The following is a 19582-nucleotide window of genomic DNA, read 5'->3' as shown; positions in this document are numbered from 1 at the left end:
TGTGACAGTCCCTCCACAGATCCTCCCCCGCTGCTCTGAGTCAGATTCCACACATACAGCCTTTATTGAACAGCTGCTGGGCAGTGACGCTGCCGAGGCAGGAATCCCACCACAGTCCTGACCGCAGCTGGGACCCCTTTGCCTCCTGTGACACCCCCACCTCAATTTGATACCCACTTCCTGAGTAAATGTGACCCCTAGGGCCTGGGATCCCCAAGACCACCCCAAAATGCAGCGGCCCCACCGTCTCCTGAGGCCAGGGGCAGCAGTGCGGCTCAGTGGGTGCGGGGTGGGCTTAGGATTTCGGAATCACCACCTGGAACTTACCTGGAAGAGAAGGCCTGGCTTAGGCTTGAGGATGGGATGGGGGAGGCAGAGGGCATCTGGACGACTCTTAGGCGCTCACCCCCATCCTGCACTGACACCCCAGTGGCTAGGTTGGGCTGTTTCCTCCCGCCCACGGGGCCACATCCCTGGGCTGAGTAACCAGGGGCATGAGGGCCACGGATGTGGCCCCAGGGAGACGCCCGGCATGGGCTTCTGTGGTATGCGTTGCTCGGTCCTACCCCACGGGGGCCCCGGGGAACCAGCAGAGCAAAATTAACTGAAGGTGGGGGAGGTGGTGGGGCAGGCTGTCCCCAGGCAGGAATGGGGCTCCAGCTTGTCTGACAGAGGACACCCCGTCAGGCAGGCTGCAAGTTCCCTGAGCCTGCCGTCCCCCCCATCAAAGCATCAGCGAGGATAACTTCTATTACGTCCACCGGGGCTCCTGTGCTGGGAAAAGATGTTCGAAACCGCCACACAGTTCTCTCTGCAGGGTGGCGACGTCATGGAGCCGGGGCACAGATGGGCCTGCACTGGCTGTGTGGCTGAGCAGGTGACTTAAACTTGGGCCTGCCTCGCAGGCACCCACACAGGAGTGGGGCTGGAACTCTGAAGCCCCCAGCAACTCAAGGGATGAGAAGAATCCCCCCACCCCCATGACTCACAGACGGGCAGGGCTGCCACGGAGGCGGTGACCACGCTCTCGATGCCCAGGGTACAGAGGGCGCCGTGCAGGAGGCCGCAGGTGAAGGCCAGGAACTGGGGAGGGAACACAGACCAGCATGGGAAGAGAGGGGAGGCCGGCACCCAAGGTCTGGGGCACCCCTTAGGCCTGGGGAAAGGCCTGATGTAGGATAGGGGCTGGGTAAATAGGAGGAAGGGAGGTGTGGACAAGGCCCCAGCTCCCCCCATACCTTGGGCGCTTCCTCCAGATATTGCAGGCCAGAGGCCATCGGGAGGAGGAGGGGGAAGCTGTTGTCTTGCAGGACGTAGGTCCCCTGGGGGAGAGGAGAGGCTGGTGGGCGGGGGCGGGGCCTGTACATTTGAAGCGCAGGGAGGGTAAGCAGCGACCCAGGTCTTAGATTGGGCTGAGGTTGGGAAGGCCCCCTTCATGTGAACCACTGGAGTCACAGCTTTGGCCTCCAGTGCTCTGGTAGGGCCCAGGGCTTCCAAACTTGGAGTGGGTGCCCGTGCCCTGGGGAGTGTGGGTCCTGCCCTCGCCTCCCAGGGTTGTGCAGAAAAGCTGGGGACCCGGCCCAGGAAGCTGCAGAAGGGTAGGTACAGCCTGGGTGTCACTGGGGGACTAGACCAGCTTGGGACAAGCAGCATCACACTGTGGGTAGGGCAGGCAGCCACCAGGGGCTTTCTGCCCATGCATGGCTCACTCCTGGTAGGCTGGAGAAGTTCCGGAAACACCCCCTATGCCCCAGCGCAGCCTCCTGGCTTCCCTTAGAGGATCAGACAGAGCAGAGCTGCGGCCGCCTGTGGGAAAGCTCTGGGCGGGTCCCGACAGCCGCTGCTCTGGCGCCGGGGCTTCCCCTCCCACTCTCTTGGTCTTGCCCTCAGGAAGGAGCTGGACAGGCAGGCCGGGGTGCTCCCACCTGGTGATTGGTGCGCAGGCTGTCCATCTGCTTCTGGAACACGGCCACCCACAGGTCTTTGCACAAGAACTTGAGGACATCCAGCTCCTCCCTGAAGGCCAGCGTCTCCCGGGGCAGCCTGGTGGGGCAGTGCCAAGCTGAGGCCGTGGGGCCAGGCAGGAAGAGGAAGACAGGCCCGACTCTCACATGGAGCAATGCAACCCTCCCCACCTGGGGCCTGCCCAGCCCTGCCAGCCAGGCTGGGGGAGAGCAGGAGGGGCCGCACTCACCTCTCGCCTAGAGCTTGGCCCACACGGAACCCCATACCCTCCAGGACCGACAGGCTCATCTTCTGTCCCTAGAAGGCCAGGGGAGAGATGCTCAGGGTCCCTTAGCCACCTCGAACCCAGGGCCACCCGGGGGGGACCTGCCAGGGGACCCGAAGACCAACTTGCTGGTGCTCGTCAGTTCAGGGGTGAGCAGGCAGGGGCTCTGGCATAGCCTGGCCAGGGCAGGGGCAGGCCTCTAGGGTGCTGGGGCTCCCTCACCCACCTCTGCAGACCTTGCAGGCTCTCTGGATCCCCAGATCATCAGCCCCCAAGAACCAGCTCTCCCTTCCCTCAGGAACAATGGGGGTCTTCCCCAGGTTCCCTTCCTCCTGCATGACTTTTCCCGATAACACCCATCACAGGCTGCAAGTGCTTTCAGCACGAACCCTCACAATGCCCTGGGAAGTGGGTGCCGCAACTCCACCAAGAGGCTCCAGGTGACCTGCCCAAGGGGTGGAGGCTGGGCCACAGGAAAGGGGACTGTGGAAGTCAACCATGATCATTATGCCTTATAATATTGGCCAAGATCCCTGGGGAACACGTGGAAGCTCAGGATGGGCAGATCTTCGTTTGGGTGCTCGCAAAGGACAGTGGCAGCCATGCAGTGTCTGGAGGGTAGGCCAGGGTCCACACAGGAGGGGACTGCGCTGGCAGAGGCAGGCCCCAGGCAGGAGGGCTGCACTTGGTGTCTATCCACGTGCCTGTGTGTGGGGATTGCATGGCTGGAGGAGAGGAGATGCTCATGGATTTGTTTTTTTTTTAAGAGATCGAGTGTGGCTTCATTGCCCAGGCTGGAATGCAGTGGCCCGATCTCTGACTCACTGCAACCTCCGCCTCCCGGGTTCAAACAATTCTCCTGCCTCAGCCTCCCGAGTAGCTGGGATTACAGGTGTGTGTGCCACCACACTGGCTAATTTTTGTATTTTTGGTAGAGATGGGGTTTCACCATGTTGGCCAGGCTGGTCTCAAACTCCTAGCCTCAAGTGATCTGCCCGCTTTGGCCTCCTAAAGTGCTGGGATTACAGGCGAAAGCCACTGCACCTGGCCATGGATTTTTTTTTTTTTAATTTTTAACTCGGGTGATTTGCTGCAAGCAGAGGAAGGGAGGAGGCCCAGACTGGGGGGGGGGGGGCACCAGAAATCCCAGGACGGCTTGGGCGTGAGGCGCCAGGTGTCTCAGAGAAAGCCTGGCAGAGCAGAAGTGGGGGAACAGAGGTGGCAGGTGTGGAGCCCTGAGCTGAAGGAAGCTCACCCTCCCGCTGGCTGCTCTCAGGAGCCTGCAGTCACCGGGACTAAGCCCTGCAGCCCTCCCTCTCCTGCCCTTGACCCCCACCTTCCCTCGGGAATGGCAGCTACCGCCTCCTCCCTCCAGGGCTGCACCATCAATGCAGCCATCAGAATGGGGATGCAAATTCCCTGCTTGGCTCCAGCCCTGGAGAGGGTCTCCCAGCCTGGAGAGGGTGTCCGAGGAAGGCTTCTTGCAGCCTGCCGGCCCAGCTGCCTCCATCCCTCCCTCACCCTCTCCTCTGCCCCCTAGGACAGTTTCGCTTTCCTTGGTCAGGAAGGCTCAGACTTCTGGGCCTTTGTACTGACTTCCTTCCCTCCCTCCCTCACAGCTTGCGTCCCCGGCCCTGCCCACTGCGCACTGTCACTGGATGAGGACACAGCTCTCTGAAGGTGGGGACCCAGGCTGACCAATTCACATCCGGCCTTCAGCAGCCAACACAGAGCTTGGCATGTGGGTGGTGCTTAATAGACTGGCTGATAAGACAACGTGCATCAACAAGGGACACGGTAAGTCCTCACCTAATGCTGTCAACAGGCTCTTGGGAACTACGGCTTTAAGCAAAATGACATATGATGAAACCAATTTCACGCAGGTTAATTAACATAAACAAGAGTGAAGTTCCAATGCCATATTTCTGGTACAAACACATCACCAAACTTCTAAATAAGGATGTAAACACTTGAAATATTAAACACTGAAATAAATGTGAGCCATACATACATTTAAGAAAGATTAGGCCGGGCGCAATGGCTCACTCCTGTAATCCCAGCACTTTGGGAGATCAGAGTTTCACTCTTGTTGCCCAGGCTAGAGTGCAGTGGCGCAATCTCGGCTCACCGCAACCTCCGCCTCCCAGGTTCAAGCGATTCTCCTGCCTCAGCCTCCCGAGTAGCTGGGATTACAGGCATGCGCCACCACGCCTGGCTAATTTTGTATTTTTAGTAGAGATGGGGTTTCTTCTCTTTTGGTCAGGCTGGTCTCGAACTCCAGACCTCAGGTGATCTGCCCGCCTTGGCCTCCCAAAGTGCTGGGATTACAGGCGTGGGCCACCGCGCCCAGCTGAGTCCAGGAGTTCGAGTCCAGCCTGGGCAACATGGCGAAACCCCTTCTCTACAAAAAATACAAAAGTTAGCCGGGTGTGGTGGCATGCAGCCGTGTCCCAGCTACTTGGGAAGCTGAGGCAGGAGGATCGTCTGAGCCCAGGAGGTCGTGACTACAGTGAGCCATGATCATGCCACTGCACTGCAGCCCAGGCAACAGAGCAAGACCCTGTCTTAAAAAATAAATAAAAAACAAAAAACCAGTAAGACATTTACTCGCTTCCTCCAGCTCAGGGTCCTGGGTGGCCAGAGCCCATCCTGGCAGCGCCAAAAGCAGGAATGGACCCTGGACGGGATGCCATCCCATCACAGGGTGCACACGGGCCCACACTCACTCATGCTGGGCCCACAGAGACCCAGGAGCTCATGCAGCAGACACATCCTAAGGATGCACGAGGAAAGGAGAGCCCAGAGGAACCTGCACCAGCACAGGGAGAACCCGCAACCACCACCCAGACAGTGGTCCTAGGAATCAATATTTTTTCCTCATCAATGTCACAACAAAATGTTATTCCAGGACCAGCATAGTGTGTGGCAGGCATTTTCTACAGCCCTCTTGTTTTACCTTTCCAGCCTCACATGAGGCTGTAATTCCAGGTGGAAACTGGGGCTCCAAGGTTAAGAAGAACCTGTCCAAGGCACCCTCAGCACAGAGCTGTCTTTCACACCCCAGCAGGTCCAGATAGGAGGGTCGGGGGGGTGACAGCCGTGGCTGTTGAGGGCCTCATGGAGGTGGGGAGCGCTGGGAATGGCGGGGGAGCCTGAGCTGAGGTTGCCCATATCTGAAGCCAAGGTGGCCCCTTCCTCTGCCTGGCCCCTTGCCAGGCCTCACCCTCACGGGTGACGACACGGCTTCCTGTTGCACTGGCTCCCTCTGGTGTCACCATCTACCTTCCTCCGGTGTCCTCAGGCACAGCAGGGCCGGCCACACAGCAGAGGCTCAGGGAAGGGGCCAATGACTGCAGGAGACGGGCAGGTGTGTGTGAGAGACAGAGTGGGAAGAGACCCCTGCCCGTGGGTCCTTCACGGCAGCACTACCAGCGGCACAGGTACAGAGCCACCGCCCGGGTCCAGATCTGCCCCAGCACTTACCAGGTGTGGGACCTGGGCCAATGGCTGAATGTCTCTGCCTCAGTTTCCTCATGTAAAAAAGAGGGTAATTTTGTTTGTTTTTTGAGACAGGGTCTCATTCTGTCACCCAGGCTGGAGTGCAATGGCACGATCTTGGCTCACTGCAGCCTCTACCTCCTGGGTTCAGGTGATCCTCTTACCTCCGCCTCCCAAGTAGCTGGGACTACAGGTGTGAGCCGCTGCGTCCAGCCCAAAGGAGGGGAATATTAATGGCAGCTACCTCCGGAATCCTCACAAGGAGTAAGGGTTGGTAAAGGCAACCTGAGTACTTCAAGGCAGTTCTGGGAGCCTTACTTATTGTCATTCACAGCCTCCACATCTGTCAAACAAGGAGACGGCCCCGGCCAATGAGGGATGAAGCCCTTGGCTGGAGGAAAACCACAGGAAGAAAGGGGGTCTGTTCTGTGGGCTCCTGTAGCCAGCACCTAGAACAGCCAGAGCGCAAGCTCACTGCCTGGTGGCTGCAGCTCCTGTGTCACCTCCCCCTACAGCGAAGCTCCTGGAGGCAGGGCCCAGGCTGCACTCTGATGGAACACATCTGTGTCCCTGCTTGTTAAGGGCTCCTTTATGTCCCTCCCTCGTTCATGCCACAAACATTTCCTAGTGTCCTCTGGGAGCTTACCTACCATGCCTGGCGGGGTTGACAGGTGCCCAGATGATGCCAACTGACAATCTGGGAAGGGCTGGGAGACTGAGTGCAAGGGGCCCGGGCAGTGCAGTACAGAGCCTGCCCTCCAGGAGGGGGCCGGAGGTGGGAGGTATTCCAAGCAAAGGGCATGTGCCAAGGCAGGGGTGAGAGGCGGGGAAGGTAAGGGGCCCTCAGAGTGGGCTGCAGAGGGGGCATTTTCCCCTGCAGGCAAGTGCAGCCAACCCGAGGGTCAACGCAGGCCACGCTGCCTGAATGCCAGCCACAGTGGGCCACAGACTCAGTCCCTGCCCTGCTGGAGCTGGCATTTCACCCGGGGAATGGGCAAAGGTGTAATGGCCAGCTTCACTATGCTCACAGCGACTGCCAAGAGGGAGGCAGGTGTGCTGCGAGGGTGCACTCCCACCCCTAGGAAGCACCCCGACTGCGCTGAGCCGGAGGGAAGAGGAGGAGTTCCACAGCAGGAGTGGGCTATGAAGGCACACCAGGCCCAGGTCACAGCCAGGATGGCAGTCCCCGGAAGGGTGAGTCGGGGTAGAGAGTCAGCAGGGTCCATCAGCCAGGCCAGGAGCGTGGAGTCTGAAGGGGTTCCAGCAAGTTCAGCTTTTCCCTTCATGAACTTCACACTGCCTGGGTTTGAATTTCGGCCCCGCCACTCACTGGCTGTGTGACCTTGGGCAGATTATCCAACCATCCCATGCCTCAGTTTTCCCACATGTGCCACGGGGCTAATGGCAGTACCTGCTCACAGTGGTGGTGTGACTGGCAGGTGGCGACAGCTAGATATATGGCTGTGTGACTGCTGGCCCCACTGTACCCAGCCCTGGACAGGGGCCATTCAGATCCCTGCTGAACTGAAAAGGGAGGTGGGGAATCACGGCAAAAGGGAGGGGCCGAGGAGGAGCAGGAGACACGGAAGAAAGGGCGGAGGAGGAAGGGAGAAGCCTCCACCCACCTCATCACAGCGAGACTTGGTGGTGTCCATGCCCATGTCACTGCAAAAGCTCTTCAGAGGTTAGGGGTTTATCTTTCTTAAAAACAGAAGGCGCTGGGTGCAGGGGCTCTTGCCTGTAATCCCAGCACTTTGGGAGGCCAAGGCGGGAGGATCACTTGAGGTTAGGAGTTTGAGACCAGCCTGGCCAACATGCCAAAACCCTGTCTCTACTGAAAATACAAAAATTAGACGGGCGTGGTGGCGCACGCCTGTAATCCCAGCTATTCAGGAGGCTGAGCCACCAGGATCGCTTGAAGCCGGGAGGCAGAGGTTTCAGTGAGCTGAGGTCACGCCACTGCACTCCAGCCTGGACAACAGAGGAAGACTGAGTCTCAAACAAAACCAAACGAAACAAAACAGAAGGGCTGGCCAGACAGAGACTCTCCCATTCATAGGAAGGGCTGGCCAGACAGAGACTCTCCCATTCATAGGAATCTGCCAGAGCCCAGCCCAGAGCCAGTGCATTTCTGGGGCTCCCCACGCCTGCCTCTGCTGAGTTTACACACAGACTGGATGAAAGGAAAGGCGGAAGGGAAGTATTATCAGTGTTGATGCTACTGACATCCACCACACAGGAAGGATCAATCACACACAAAGCAGAGTTCCTGGAAATGAACAAATATGGTGGCCAAATCAACACTTTTTAACAAGGGAACTGAATAACAGAGAAACCTGTAAGACAGGTAACACCTCCCAGAAGAAAAACAGGAGGGAGGAAAAAATGAGAGAAAAGCTACAAGATGCTTGGAAGAGATGCAGGAAGTCTAATATTCCCTGCGGTGCCTACAGGACATACAGGGAACGATGCAGGAGAAGAAATCATCATCGAGATCACAGGAGAAAAATGTCCTGAACTAAAGCAAGATCCACACGTCCACACTGTAGCCAAGGGGTGAGCTCCAAGGAGGATGAATGGAAAACGCAAATCAAAGCCCCTTCAGACATTTGGGAACGTGGAAGAGAACAATCTGCCCTGAAGCAGGAGGGAGGCGGGTGGGGGCCGTGTGCTCCACCCCTTCCTGTCTCTTCTGTCTGCCCTACCCCTCGATTGTTTTCTAGGCACCTGCTAGCTCCTGGGCAGAGGCTGACCCTATTCAACGCCCACCTGCTGAGCCACTCTGTGCCAGGCCCAGGGGTGTGGTGGGGAACCCAGGGAAGGAGCAGCCCTGTTTAAGAAAAGCACACAGAGAGAAGGGCTGGCACACCGACGGGTGAGGGGTGGGTATGAGAAGCCTGCAGGACTTCCCTGCTGTCGCCCTCAACTCTCCTCCCTCGTCCAGCAAGGCGTCCTGAGCAAGTCCAGATCCTGACTCTGCCCACTCAGAACTCCCCATCCTGTCCCCTGGCCCAGCCCGGAAGGTTTAGCCTGCCATAGTCTCTGCCCTAAGCTCCTGCAGCAGCGGGGCCCTTGCCAGGCCAGTCTCCATCCAGTCCATTCCTGTGGCCAGGGAGTCATTTCTAGAATGTAAATCTGAGCCAGGCGCACCTCAGTTTAAACCCAGCTATGGCTCCCACTGCCTTCGGGATGGAGCCCCAGTTCCCAGGAGGGCCTTGCTGGAGCTCCCAGCCTCAGATGCTCAGCACGGCATTCCAGGCAGGGACCTATCTGACAGCTGCTCCGCCCACCCCACGCCCTCCTCAGATAAGAGGCTGCCCAAGTGGTGTGGTGGATGGAGGCCTGGCCCAGCAGGGCTGTTCTCGGGGTGCCTCGGGCCTGGTCTCAGACAGTGAGTAACAGCGCCTTAGTTCTTTACTACATGCACTCAGGGGAATCCTCTCTTTGCCCAAAGGCTTCCCTTGTCTTCAAAGCCTCTGAGGTAGAAAAGCCACGGCCGCTTCCTCCAAGGGCTTCTCCTGCTTAGAGAACAAAGGCCTTCCTGGCCCCTCTGGCCGGTCCTCCAGTTCACAACCTGTGACAGCCCAGGAGAATGGCCACAAATAACCACCGTACCAGGCAGGATAGGAGGTCACAAAAGCCCTACACACTGGCTGTGGCTCCTGGGCACCTGTGCTGTGGGGACAGGGATGAAGGAGCCACTATGCCTGTCCTCAGAGAGCTCTGGAGCTGGTGGGAAAGGTGGCCTGCACTACCCAGAAGCCCTGGGGCCAGAAGCCTGAGTTCTAATTTTGCCTTTGAGTCTTGCTGAACGGCCTCAGGAAATCCCTTCCTCTCCCAAGCACAGGGTCCCTCCTCTGTGAATCAGGAGGGCTGTCCAGAGGACTAAATGCAGTCAACACTGTGCAAGTACTGCACAGACGCCCTCAGGAAACGGGAGGCCTGTCTGGTTCAGAGGAACCCTTTCGGGACAAAGAGAAGGAATGGAGAGAGGCGGTGGGGCCAATAAAGAGAAAGGACTGAGGAAATGAGCCATTTCTCATGACAGGCCCCCTGAAAAACAGGGCTCCCCAGGAGGAAGGAGTGCGGGGAAACGATGGAGTTCTCGCCCCTGGCGCACCAAGAGCCATCTGGGAGCTTTCTGAGGCCTGACACTCAGGCCTCACCCCAACCGAGTTCGTCGGAGTCTCTGGTGTGGGACTCCAGCATCGGAATGTAGTGGCAGCTGGGTAGGGAACCCCTGCCCAAGGTCCCAGGCACATTCGTGTGCTCTGAAAGGCTGGTGGTGAGCAGAGCTGAGTAAGCCAGTTTCCCACACAAACCCATTAAAATCCCTCCCAGGGCAAATGCTGGGAAATGCCAGTGAGAGTTTACAGCACAGGCTTTGGAAGTGGGAGGCCTGGTCACGCTCCTGACTCTGCCACTTGAGAGCAAGGAACTCCGTCCATCAAAGCCTCCGCCGCCTCATATGTAAATCGGGGAGGACCATGCCAACCTCTCTGAGTCGTCAGAAGATCAAATGAAATCAAGAGTGAGAAGCCACGAGTGCACACAGGAAGCACTCATATGAGGGGAGGGAGGGAACAGCTAGCACTGCTCATAAGCCAAATGAATCCCAGTCCCCACCCATCCCCACCTGCCACGGCACAGGCTCTGCATTCACCTCCTCAACACGTCCATGCTGAGGACCCACTACGAGCCAGGACATACAGTGGTCGTCAATACACACCCAGGCCCATCCCACACAAAGTACACTCTGGCCGGGGAAGACGCATGTGAATCAAAGGATCACACGGATACACAATTCAGATGCATCCTGGCAAGGCATGGTGGCTCACACCTGTAATCCCAGGTGTGAGTTTTTGGAAGCCTGAGGCCAGAGGATCGCTTGAGCCCAGGAGTTCAAGGTCAGCCTGGGCAACATTGTGAGAACCCATCTCTACAAAAAATTAAAAAATTAGCAGGGCATGGTGGTGTGTACCTGTACTCCTAGCTACTCAGGAGGCTGAGGTGGGAGGATCACTTGAGCCCAGGAGTGTGAGGCCCCAGTGAACTATGATCATGCTACCGCACTCCAGCTTGGGTGACAGAGCAAGACTCTCTTTAAAAAAAAATTGCCGGGCGCGGTGGCTCACACCTGTAATCCCAGCACTTTGGGAGGCCGAGGTGGGCAGATTACAAGGTCAGGAGATCGAGACCATCATGGCTAACACGGTGAAACTCTGTCTCTACTAAAAATACAAAAAATTAGCCGGGCGTGGTGGTGGTCACCTGTAGTCCCAGCTACTCGGGAGGCTGAGGCAGGAGAATGGCGTGAACCCGGGAGGCGGAGCTTGCAGTGAGCTGAGATCGCGCCACTGCACTCCAGCCTGGGCGACAGAGCGAGACTCTGTCTCAAAAAAAAAAAAAAAATCAAATACATCCTTATTGAGTATGATGAAGCCTACCAAGAAAAAAGTGGGAGAGGGAGACCAGGAGAATGTATAAAGGAGATCCAAATTTGACTGGGGGCTCAGGGAAGACATCCCTGAGGAAGGGATTGTTACACTAAGATCTGAAGGATTAATAGTTGTTAGCATGGTGAAGATGTGACAGGTGGAATGGGCTGGGAGAAGGGAGCAGGCTCATTTCACAGGAGAAGAGCGAAAAGTACTGGACCAGGGCAGAGGAGGGGCCATGTGGGAAAGGTATTTAGACCGACTGGGCAGAGCCTGGGGGAGGGCTGCAGGTGAAGGAGACAAGGCAGGTGTCCGGACTCCAGGGTTTCTGGTTTGAAAGCCAGGAAGGATGTGGAGTGTTGAGACATTATTACCCGCCCCCAGGCTGATGCATACTCCCTGGGCCATGCTGTATCTTCCTCATAGCAGTTACACAATGTACCAGATACTTTACTCATTTACTTGTCTGTCTCCTCCAATGATGACAAAGCTCCAAGAGGGCAAAATTTTTGATGGTTCACTGAGTAATCCCCATGTTTTTTTAGAGACAGGGTCTCACTCTGTCACCCAGGCTGGAATGCAGTGGCACGATCATAGCTCACTGCAGCCTTGAACTCCTGGGCCCCGGCGATCCTTCCACCTCAGCCTCTCGAGTCGCTGGTAGTATAGGCAAATGTCATCACGCCCAGCTAATTTTAAAAATTTCTTGGCTGGGCGCAGTGGCTCACACCTGTAATCCCAGCACTTTGGGAGCCCGAGGCGGGCAGATCACGAAGTCAGATCAAAACCATCCTGGCTAACATGGTGAAATCCCCTCTCTACTAAAAATACAAAAAAAAAAAAAAATTAGCCGGGTGTGATGGCAGGCACCTGTAGTCCCAACTACTTGGGAGGCTGCGGCGGGAGAATGGCATGAACCCAGGAGGCGGAGCTTGCAGCGGGCCAAGATTGTGCCACTGCACCCCAGCCTGGGCGACAGAGCAAGACTCTGTCTCAAAAATAAATAAATAAATAAAAATAAAAATTTCTTTTACAGGTGGGGTCTTGCTATGTTGCCCAGGCTAGTCTTGAATGCTGGGCCTCAAGTGATCCTCCCACCTCTGCTTCCTGAGTACCTGGGATTACAGGTACAAGTCGCCACACCTGGCTAAATGCATTTTTGATTTATGATGTTATCAACTTATGACAGGTTTATATCTGTATATTGAGATGGTAACAAGCAACATCCTCCCTGGGGCTTCTAATCCTGGAAGGAAACCAGAGCCAATAAAAATGTCTTACATGGCCGGGCGCGGTGGCTCACGCCTGTAATCCCAGCACTTTTGGAGGCCGAGGCGGGTGGATCACGAGGTCAGGAGTTCGAGACCAGCCTGGCCAAGATGGTGAAACCCCGTATCTACTAAAAATTAAAAAAAAAATTGGCCGGGCGCAGTGGCTCACGCTTGTAATCCTAGCACTTTGGGAGGCCAAGATGGGCAGATCATGAGGTCAGGAGATGGAGACCATCCTGGCTAACACAGTGAAACCCCGTCTCTACTTAAAAAAAAAAAAAAAAAATTAGCCAGGCATGGTGGCGGGCGCCTGTAGTCCCAGCTACTCGGGAGGCTGAGGCAGGAGAATGGCGTGAACCAGGGAGGCAGAGCTTGCCATGAGCCGAAATTGCATCACTGCACTCCAGCCTGGGTGACAGAGCGAGACTCTGTGTCAAAAAGAGAAAAAAAAAAATTAGCTGGGCATGAGCCTTCGAGGCAGTGGTTGCAGGCAGCCAACACTGCGACACTACACTCCAGCCTGGGTGACAGAGTGAGACCCTCATTTCAAAAAAAAAAACAAGGATGGCCACAGTGGCTCATGCCTGTAATCCCAGCACTTTGGGAGGCCAAGGCAGGCAGATCACCTGAGGTCAGGAGTTCGAGACCAGCCTGACCAACATGGAGAAATCACATCTCTACTAAACATACAAAATTGGCCGGGCGTGGTGGCACATGCCTTCAATCCCGGCTACTCCAGAGGCTGAGGCAGGAGAATCGCTTCAACCCAGGAGGTGAAGGCTGCGGTGAGCTGAGATTGTGCCATTGCACTCTAGCCTGGGCAACAAGAGCAAAACTCTGTCTCAAAAACGAAAACAAAAACAGGCCAGGTGCCCTAGCTCACGCCTATAATCCCAGCACTTTGGGAGGCCAAGGCATGCGGATCACCTGGGGTTGGGTGTTCCGAGACCAGCCTGGCCAACATGGCAAAAACCCATTTCTACTAAAAATACAAAAATTAGCCAGTCGTGGTGGCGTCAGCAGCGCTTGTGGTCCAAGCTACTTGGGAGGCTGAGAAGTGGGATGATCGCTTGAGCCCAGGAGGTCGAGGCAGCAGTGAGCCATGACTGCATCACTGCACTCCAGCCAGCCTAGGCGACCCAGCAGGACCGTCATGCGCAAGAACGCACACACACACACAGAGTCCTGGGCCAGTCGCGGTAGTTCACGCCTGTAATCCTAGTACTTTGGGAGGCCCAGGCGGGAGAATCACTTGAGCCTAGGGGTTCAAGACCAGCCTGGGCAACATGGCAAAACCCCCTCTTTTTTTTTTTTTTTTTTTTCCTGAGAAGAGTCTCACTCTATTGCCTAGGCTGGAGTGCAATGGCACAATCTTGGCTCACTGCAATCTCCACCTCCCAGGTTCAAGCCATTCTCCTGTCTCAGCCTCCCGAGTAGCTAGGATTACAGGTACCCGCCATCATGCACGCCTAGTAGCCATGGGGGGGTTCACCATGTTGGCCAGGCTGGTCTTGAACTCCTGAACTCAGGTGATCCGACGGCCTCGGCCTCCCTAAGTGCTGGGATTACAGGCGTGAGCTACAGCGCCCAGCCGGCATATTTCAGTTTATTATTTGACTCCTCGAGTGAAATGTAAGCTTCACGAGGACAGGGATTCTGTCTTAGAACGGTGCCTGGAATACAACAGACGCTCAATAAGTAGGTGTCGAATGAATAAATGTCCCACGCTGAGGCTTAGGTACGTTATGATGCTCGATTTACAAAAGAGAAAACTAGGACACACAAAGATTAAGTCATTGGGTCGCACACCTAGTGAGTGGCGGAGGAGAGTCCTCAGCACACGCCCAATAACAGCATTATTATGATTACTAGCCGCTTACTCAGGCCTTGAGCTAAGCGCTTTACCCTGAATCATCGCGCTCAATTTAGCAATAACCCCGAGCCGGCACCGTCGCGAACGCCACTTTCCAGAGGAGGAAGCCAGCGCCAGACGTTGCCCTGCAAGGCCGGGGCTGGGCCGGGTTCGAACCCGGACGCCTGACGCGCCCTCCGTTCTCCCCGAGGCGTTACCTTGGTGGCCCCCGCTTCCTCCCCACGGGGCCCGGCGCTCACCCCCGAGCCGGGGTCGGGATCGTGAGCCCACAGCTCCGCCACCATCTCCGTGTGAAGAAACTCGAACAGCACAGTATCCGCCATGCACCCCCTCGCGCGCCTAAAGATGCGCCCAGCGCTTCCCGCTCTCATTGGCCATGGTTGGTAAGCCACGCCTCTTGCGTCACGGCGCGAGCCCTCCTACTCCCGCTTCCATTGGTGTATTAGACTATCCCCGCCTCCCCGCCTCGGGCTCATGTGGTGTGCGCGTGAGTCTGGGACACTAGGGGGCAGGCCTACGCCTTCTCTGGTCACGCGTGACAACATCTTCTGCCCTTACTGCCGTCTCTTCCCTATTTCCGGGTTCTCGAGCATTTCTATTGGCCAAATTACTGGTTACACGTGACATACTCGGCTTTTAAAATCCCTATTTGTCCACTCCAAGACTTTCCTCGTCGCACAACCTGGAAGAGCCGGCCCAGCCGCTTCTCTATTGGCGGTTCCTCCATTCATGTGACTCTTCCGCACACGCCCTCAAAGCTGAGGCTGAGAACTTGCTTCCTGATTGGTAGCCGAGCGAATCCACGTGACTTGGCCGCTAATGCCCGCCCAACCCGCTCCCCTATTGGTTGAGAACGCAGCCCTTCAGCTGCCACGGTGAGAACGCAGCACTCGGGCTACGAAGCGGATCTCGCAGGCTCGGAGTGTCAGCTGCCGGGTACGGTCTTTGGCGTTAGCGCTTCTCCCATCCCATGAGTGCCTCCAGCAGAGTCCAATCGGACTGTCATCCTTTCTGCGACTCTGGCGCTGGTCCCGAGCAGCTCACGGGCCCCTGTGCTTCCGGGTCTGAGATTGGCATGGTGGACCAGGTGGAGGGTGTGGCCTCTACTAGGAGGCAAATTCGTAAAGAGCTCGGCTTGGGACTCCGGGAACTCGGGCCCCAGATCCTTGATCGAGCTGGTCTTCAGTTTCCCCGTCTGTACGCTGAAGAGCCTGGGGTCCAATAACCCCCATCGTCAACCAGTTTACAGAAGAGGAAACTGAGGCCCAGACGGGGAGCAGCTGACCCCAACTCGTTAAGAGAATCAGCGAAGGGGCTGGGAATCCAGGACCTACGCCTTTTACCCACCGCGGCGCCGGTCTCACGTGCAGTCCCTTCGCTCTTCTCCCCTAGTTCGGCGCCATGGCGTCCCAGGGTCGTCGGCGGAGGCCGGAGACGGTGGTGCCGGGGGAGGCGACCGAGACGGATTCCGAGCCCTCTGCGTCCTCGTCAGAGGAGGAGGAGCTGTACCTGGGTCCTTCGGGCCCGACGCGCGGCCGCCCCACGGGGCTGCGGGTGGCTGGGGAGGCCGCGGAGACCGACTCGGACCCGGAGCCGGAGCCGACGGCCGCGCCGAGGGACCTGCCTCCACTCGTGGTGCAGCGGGAATCGGCGGAGGAGGCCTGGGGTGCGGAGGAGGCCCCGGCGCCCGCCCCCGCGCGCTCGCTCCTGCAACTTCGGCTGGCTGAGAGCCAGGCGCGGCTGGACCACGACGTGGCGGCCGCCGTGAGCGGTGTGTACCGCCGTGCGGGCCGCGACGTGGCCGCCCTGGCTAGTAGGCTGGCGGCAGCCCAGGCGGCGGGGCTGGCGGCGGCCCACAGCGTGCGCCTGGCGCGCGGGGACCTTTGTGCGCTGGCCGAGCGTCTGGACATCGTGGCTGGCTGCCGTCTGCTGCCGGACATCCGCGGCGTGCCGGGGACCGAGCCTGAGCAAGACCCGGGGCCGCGGGCCTAGCCATGATTCTACTTCCCAGCTTGACTCTGCAATTTGGGGGTAGGCCTTGCTGCCTCTGGGACCTGACTCTGTCTCCTGTGTCTCTTATCACTCCCCACCCCCGCTCCCATCTTGCCGTCACCCATGGGGGCTAATCCGGTCCCCTTGGATAATGCTTTATATTGGATATAGTTCAGCCCCTACTGTGGAGACCAGGGCCCCACTACCCTTCGATCTGGTTCCTCCCCCGATCCTGACCCTGCCGCCTGGTTCTGAGCCTTCCCCTGGTGCTTGGCTCCAGCCTTTGATAAATAGTTGCTCCTTAATCTGTTTCCACCCTGGGGGCTCACCTTTTTTTTTTTTTTTTTTTTTTTTTTTTTGAGACAGGATGTCTTATCTGTCACCCAGGCTAGAGTGCAGTGGCAGGATTACCACTATTTGCAGCCTCGACCTCCTGGGCTCAAGTGATCCTCCCAGCTCAGCCTTCAAGAGTAGCTGGGACTGCAGACCTGCACCACCATGCCTAGTTGCCCGGTTAATTTTTTTCTGTCGGTTTGAAGAGGGGAGATCTCACTATGCTGCCCAGGCTTGTCTCAAACTCCCGGGCTCAAGCAATCCTCCCACCGTGGCGTCCCAAAGTGCTGGGGTTACAGGTGTGAACCACCACACTGGGCTCTGCTCTGCCTTTCTGAGTTTGATTTCTGCTTATGGTGGGGGGGCTTGTTCCCGTTCTTCCCACAAGAACCCAGGATGTGGCACAGCTTCCCCGCCGTCTTCTTTCGCTCAATTGGCTACGCCTCCCATCCTAGCTCCACTTTCAGAACTGCCTTCATCCTAGGTTGGGTCCAGCCCAGGCTGGAGCACAGTGGCGTGATCTCGGTTCACTGCCACCTCCACCTCCCGAGTTCAAGCGATTCTCCTGCCTCAGCCGCCCGAGTAGCTAAGATTACAGGCAGGCACCACCACGCCTGGCTAATTTTTATATTTTTAGTAGAGATGAGCTTCCACCTTGTTGGCCAGGCTGGTCTCGAACTCCTGGCCTCAGGTGATCCACCTGCCTCACCTCCCAAAGTGCTGGGATTACAGGCATGGGCCACTGCGCCTGGCCAGCTGGGTCCTTGTTCTGCTGCCCAAGCTTGGCCCTGGTTCCGTGGGCTGGTTCTACTTTTTGTTCTCCCATCTTCTGCCTCCTACCTCCTCCCGCTTGAGCATAGCCCCGCCCTCTCAGCCTGATTTCTGTTTCCCAAGTCCAGCTGTGTCGTAGGATAGGTTTTTTTTGCCTCCTTTTACTGTCTCCATCCTGCTTACACGTCCCTGATCCTGGGGTCTGGGGACTCCCCATGGTTTCCTTCCTTCTGCAGGCCCAAAATGATGGCCCCTCTTAACCCAAGGCAGGGGATCTTCCTCCCAACTCTCTGGACCAAGGTGGCATTTCCTGCACACCCCTCCAGGCCAAGATGATGCTCTCTCTCAACTCTCTAGGCCAAGGTGGCATCTCCTCCTGACTATCCAGACCTAAAGTGACACCCTTCAGGCACTTCGGGCCCAATTCAGCCCTGTCCTGGTGCTTTGGGCGCCAGATGACAGCACTTTGCAGATAAGAATGATATGACATGTGTGGATTTCACTACATTTGGCTCCTGGATGCTATAAAAGGACTTGGATTTCTGACTTGGCTCAGGGACTGGGGTTAACAGTCTCTTTCTGCTCCTTCTCACCTGTGTTTTCTTCCGATTCCAGCTTTGGTCCCTCAGTCGCATTCATATTTACTCTCCTCTCCCAGCCTGATACCCCTGTCCCTTATCTCAACCCGAAGCCAAGATCTGAGCCCCCAAGATGGAGAATGGGGAGGAGGTTTTTATGGCGGACTGATTAAAACTCTTAAGCATTCACCCTTATGGTTAGTTCCTTTTGTCTCCCTATCTAAGCTAAGGGTGAGTTGGTTGATTTCTCTGAGAATGGGGTCCCAAGACCTCCATGCCTGGCTTACGGAAGGTGAAGCTGTAGTTGGGAAATAAGGGGCCCTAGATTTTTGCCCTCGTTCTGTATTTACTTGTATTTTATTAATTCAACACACACGTTTTGGGTACCTGACCTGTGCTGGGGCTAGGAGTATAGCACCCAGTCCCTGCCCTCACAGAGGTCACAGTCCAGTGGGAGAAACAGTAATAAGATGTTCTTACAGATAGTTGTAGTAATCATAATTTATAGTTTAATTTTTAAAAATAGAGACGATAGCCTGGCCAACATGGTGAAACCCCGTAGTTACTAAAAATACAAAAATTATGGGCGATGGCTCACGCCTGTAATCCTAGCATTTTGGGAGGCCGAGGCACGTGCTGGTAATCCCAGCTACTCAGGGAGCTGGGGCATGAGAATCGCTTGAACCCTGGAGGCGGAGGTTGACCCAAGATCGTGCCACTGTACTCCAGCCTGAGTGACAGAGCAAGACTCTGTCTCAAAAATAAATAGGCCAGGCGCAGTTACACATGTCTTTAATCCCAGCACTTTGGGAGATTGAGGTAGGCAGATCACCTGAGGTCAGGAGTTCTAGACCAGCCTGGCCAACATGGTGAAACTCTGTCTCCACTAAAAATACATTAGCCGGGTGTGGTGGCACATGCCTGTAATCCCAGCTACTCGGGAGGCTGAGGCAGGAGAATTGCTTGAGCCCAGGAGGTGGAGGTTGCAGTGAGCCGAGATCACACCACTGCACTCCAGCCTGGGTGAGAGACTCCATCTCAAAAATAAATAAAAAATAATTTTAAAAAATAAAATAGAGACAAGCTCTCACAATGTTGCCCAGGTTGATCTTAAACTTCTGAGCTCGGCCGGGCGCGGTGGCTCACGCTTGTAATCCCAGCACGTTGGGAGGCCGAGGCGGGCGGATCACGAGGTCAGGAGATCGAGACCATCCTGGCTAACACGGTGAAACCCCGTCTCTACTAAAAATACAAAAAATTAGCAGGGCGTGGTGGCGGGCGCCTGAAGTCCCAGCTACTCGGAGAGGCTGAGGCGGGAGAATGGCGTGAACCCGGGAGGCGGAGCTTGCAGTGAGCCGAGATCGCGCCACTGCACTCCAGCCTGGGTGACAAAGCGAGACTGTGTCTCAAAAAAAAAAAAAAAAAAAAAAAAACTTCTGAGCTCAAGGGATTCTCCTGTCATGACCTCCCAAAGTGCTAAGATTAGAGGCAGGAGCCACTGCACCCAGCCATAATTTATAATTTAGATACAATTTTCTTGGCACCATGATTAGAGCCATGAAGAAGTAAAGGAGCTTTACGAAGGTGGAGCGGGATCC

At 56.4% G+C, this 19582-nt stretch overlaps 2 protein-coding genes and 1 pseudogene across 20 annotated transcripts in view; 2 read left to right on the top strand and 1 right to left on the bottom strand.

Annotated features, from left to right (window-relative positions):
• Positions 1-45: 45 nt before the first annotated feature.
• TRAPPC6A (trafficking protein particle complex subunit 6A) lies at positions 46-14754 on the bottom strand. Of its 11 annotated transcripts, none has more exons than XM_055251199.2 (6): positions 14550-14754; positions 2195-2262; positions 1926-2043; positions 1239-1322; positions 990-1083; positions 46-327 (listed from the first exon to the last, which is right to left on the bottom strand). In XM_055251199.2, exons 1-6 carry the CDS (start codon positions 14679-14681, stop codon positions 296-298), a joined length of 528 nt encoding a protein of 175 aa, XP_055107174.2. In that variant the 5' UTR covers positions 14682-14754; the 3' UTR covers positions 46-295. The 11 variants fall into 11 exon arrangements, with proteins under 11 accessions (XP_055107174.2, XP_055107175.2, XP_055107173.2 ...); XM_055251200.2 differs by having other exon boundaries at positions 1926-2062; positions 14550-14695; XM_055251198.2 differs by having other exon boundaries at positions 1239-1359; positions 14550-14695.
• Positions 14755-14850: 96 nt separating this feature from the next.
• The window catches only part of BLOC1S3 (biogenesis of lysosomal organelles complex 1 subunit 3), a 40754-nt gene continuing 36022 nt past the window's right edge, over positions 14851-19582 (top strand). For 7 of the 9 annotated variants that reach the window (XR_010116532.1, XR_010116533.1, XR_010116535.1 and 4 more), the window contains exons 1-2: positions 14851-15246; positions 15703-16341. Coding sequence is in view for 5 of the 9 variants with exons in the window: in XM_063620847.1 (XP_063476917.1) it covers positions 15712-16302 (591 nt within the window). In the remaining 4 variants the exon portion in view is untranslated. Of the gene's footprint in view, positions 15247-15702; positions 18174-19582 lie in introns of those variants that run through there. The other 2 variants (XM_063620845.1, XM_063620844.1) reach the window with 2 other exon arrangements.
• On the top strand, positions 16454-18173 carry LOC129466266 (protein GVQW1-like; annotated as a pseudogene).

Source organism: Symphalangus syndactylus, chromosome 17, assembly GCF_028878055.3.
Source record: "Symphalangus syndactylus isolate Jambi chromosome 17, NHGRI_mSymSyn1-v2.1_pri, whole genome shotgun sequence".
In the NCBI taxonomy this organism is placed as follows: Eukaryota; Metazoa; Chordata; class Mammalia; order Primates; family Hylobatidae; genus Symphalangus; species Symphalangus syndactylus.
Note: the sequence above shows the minus strand (reverse complement) of the source record. Positions and strands in the feature narration are given on the sequence as shown.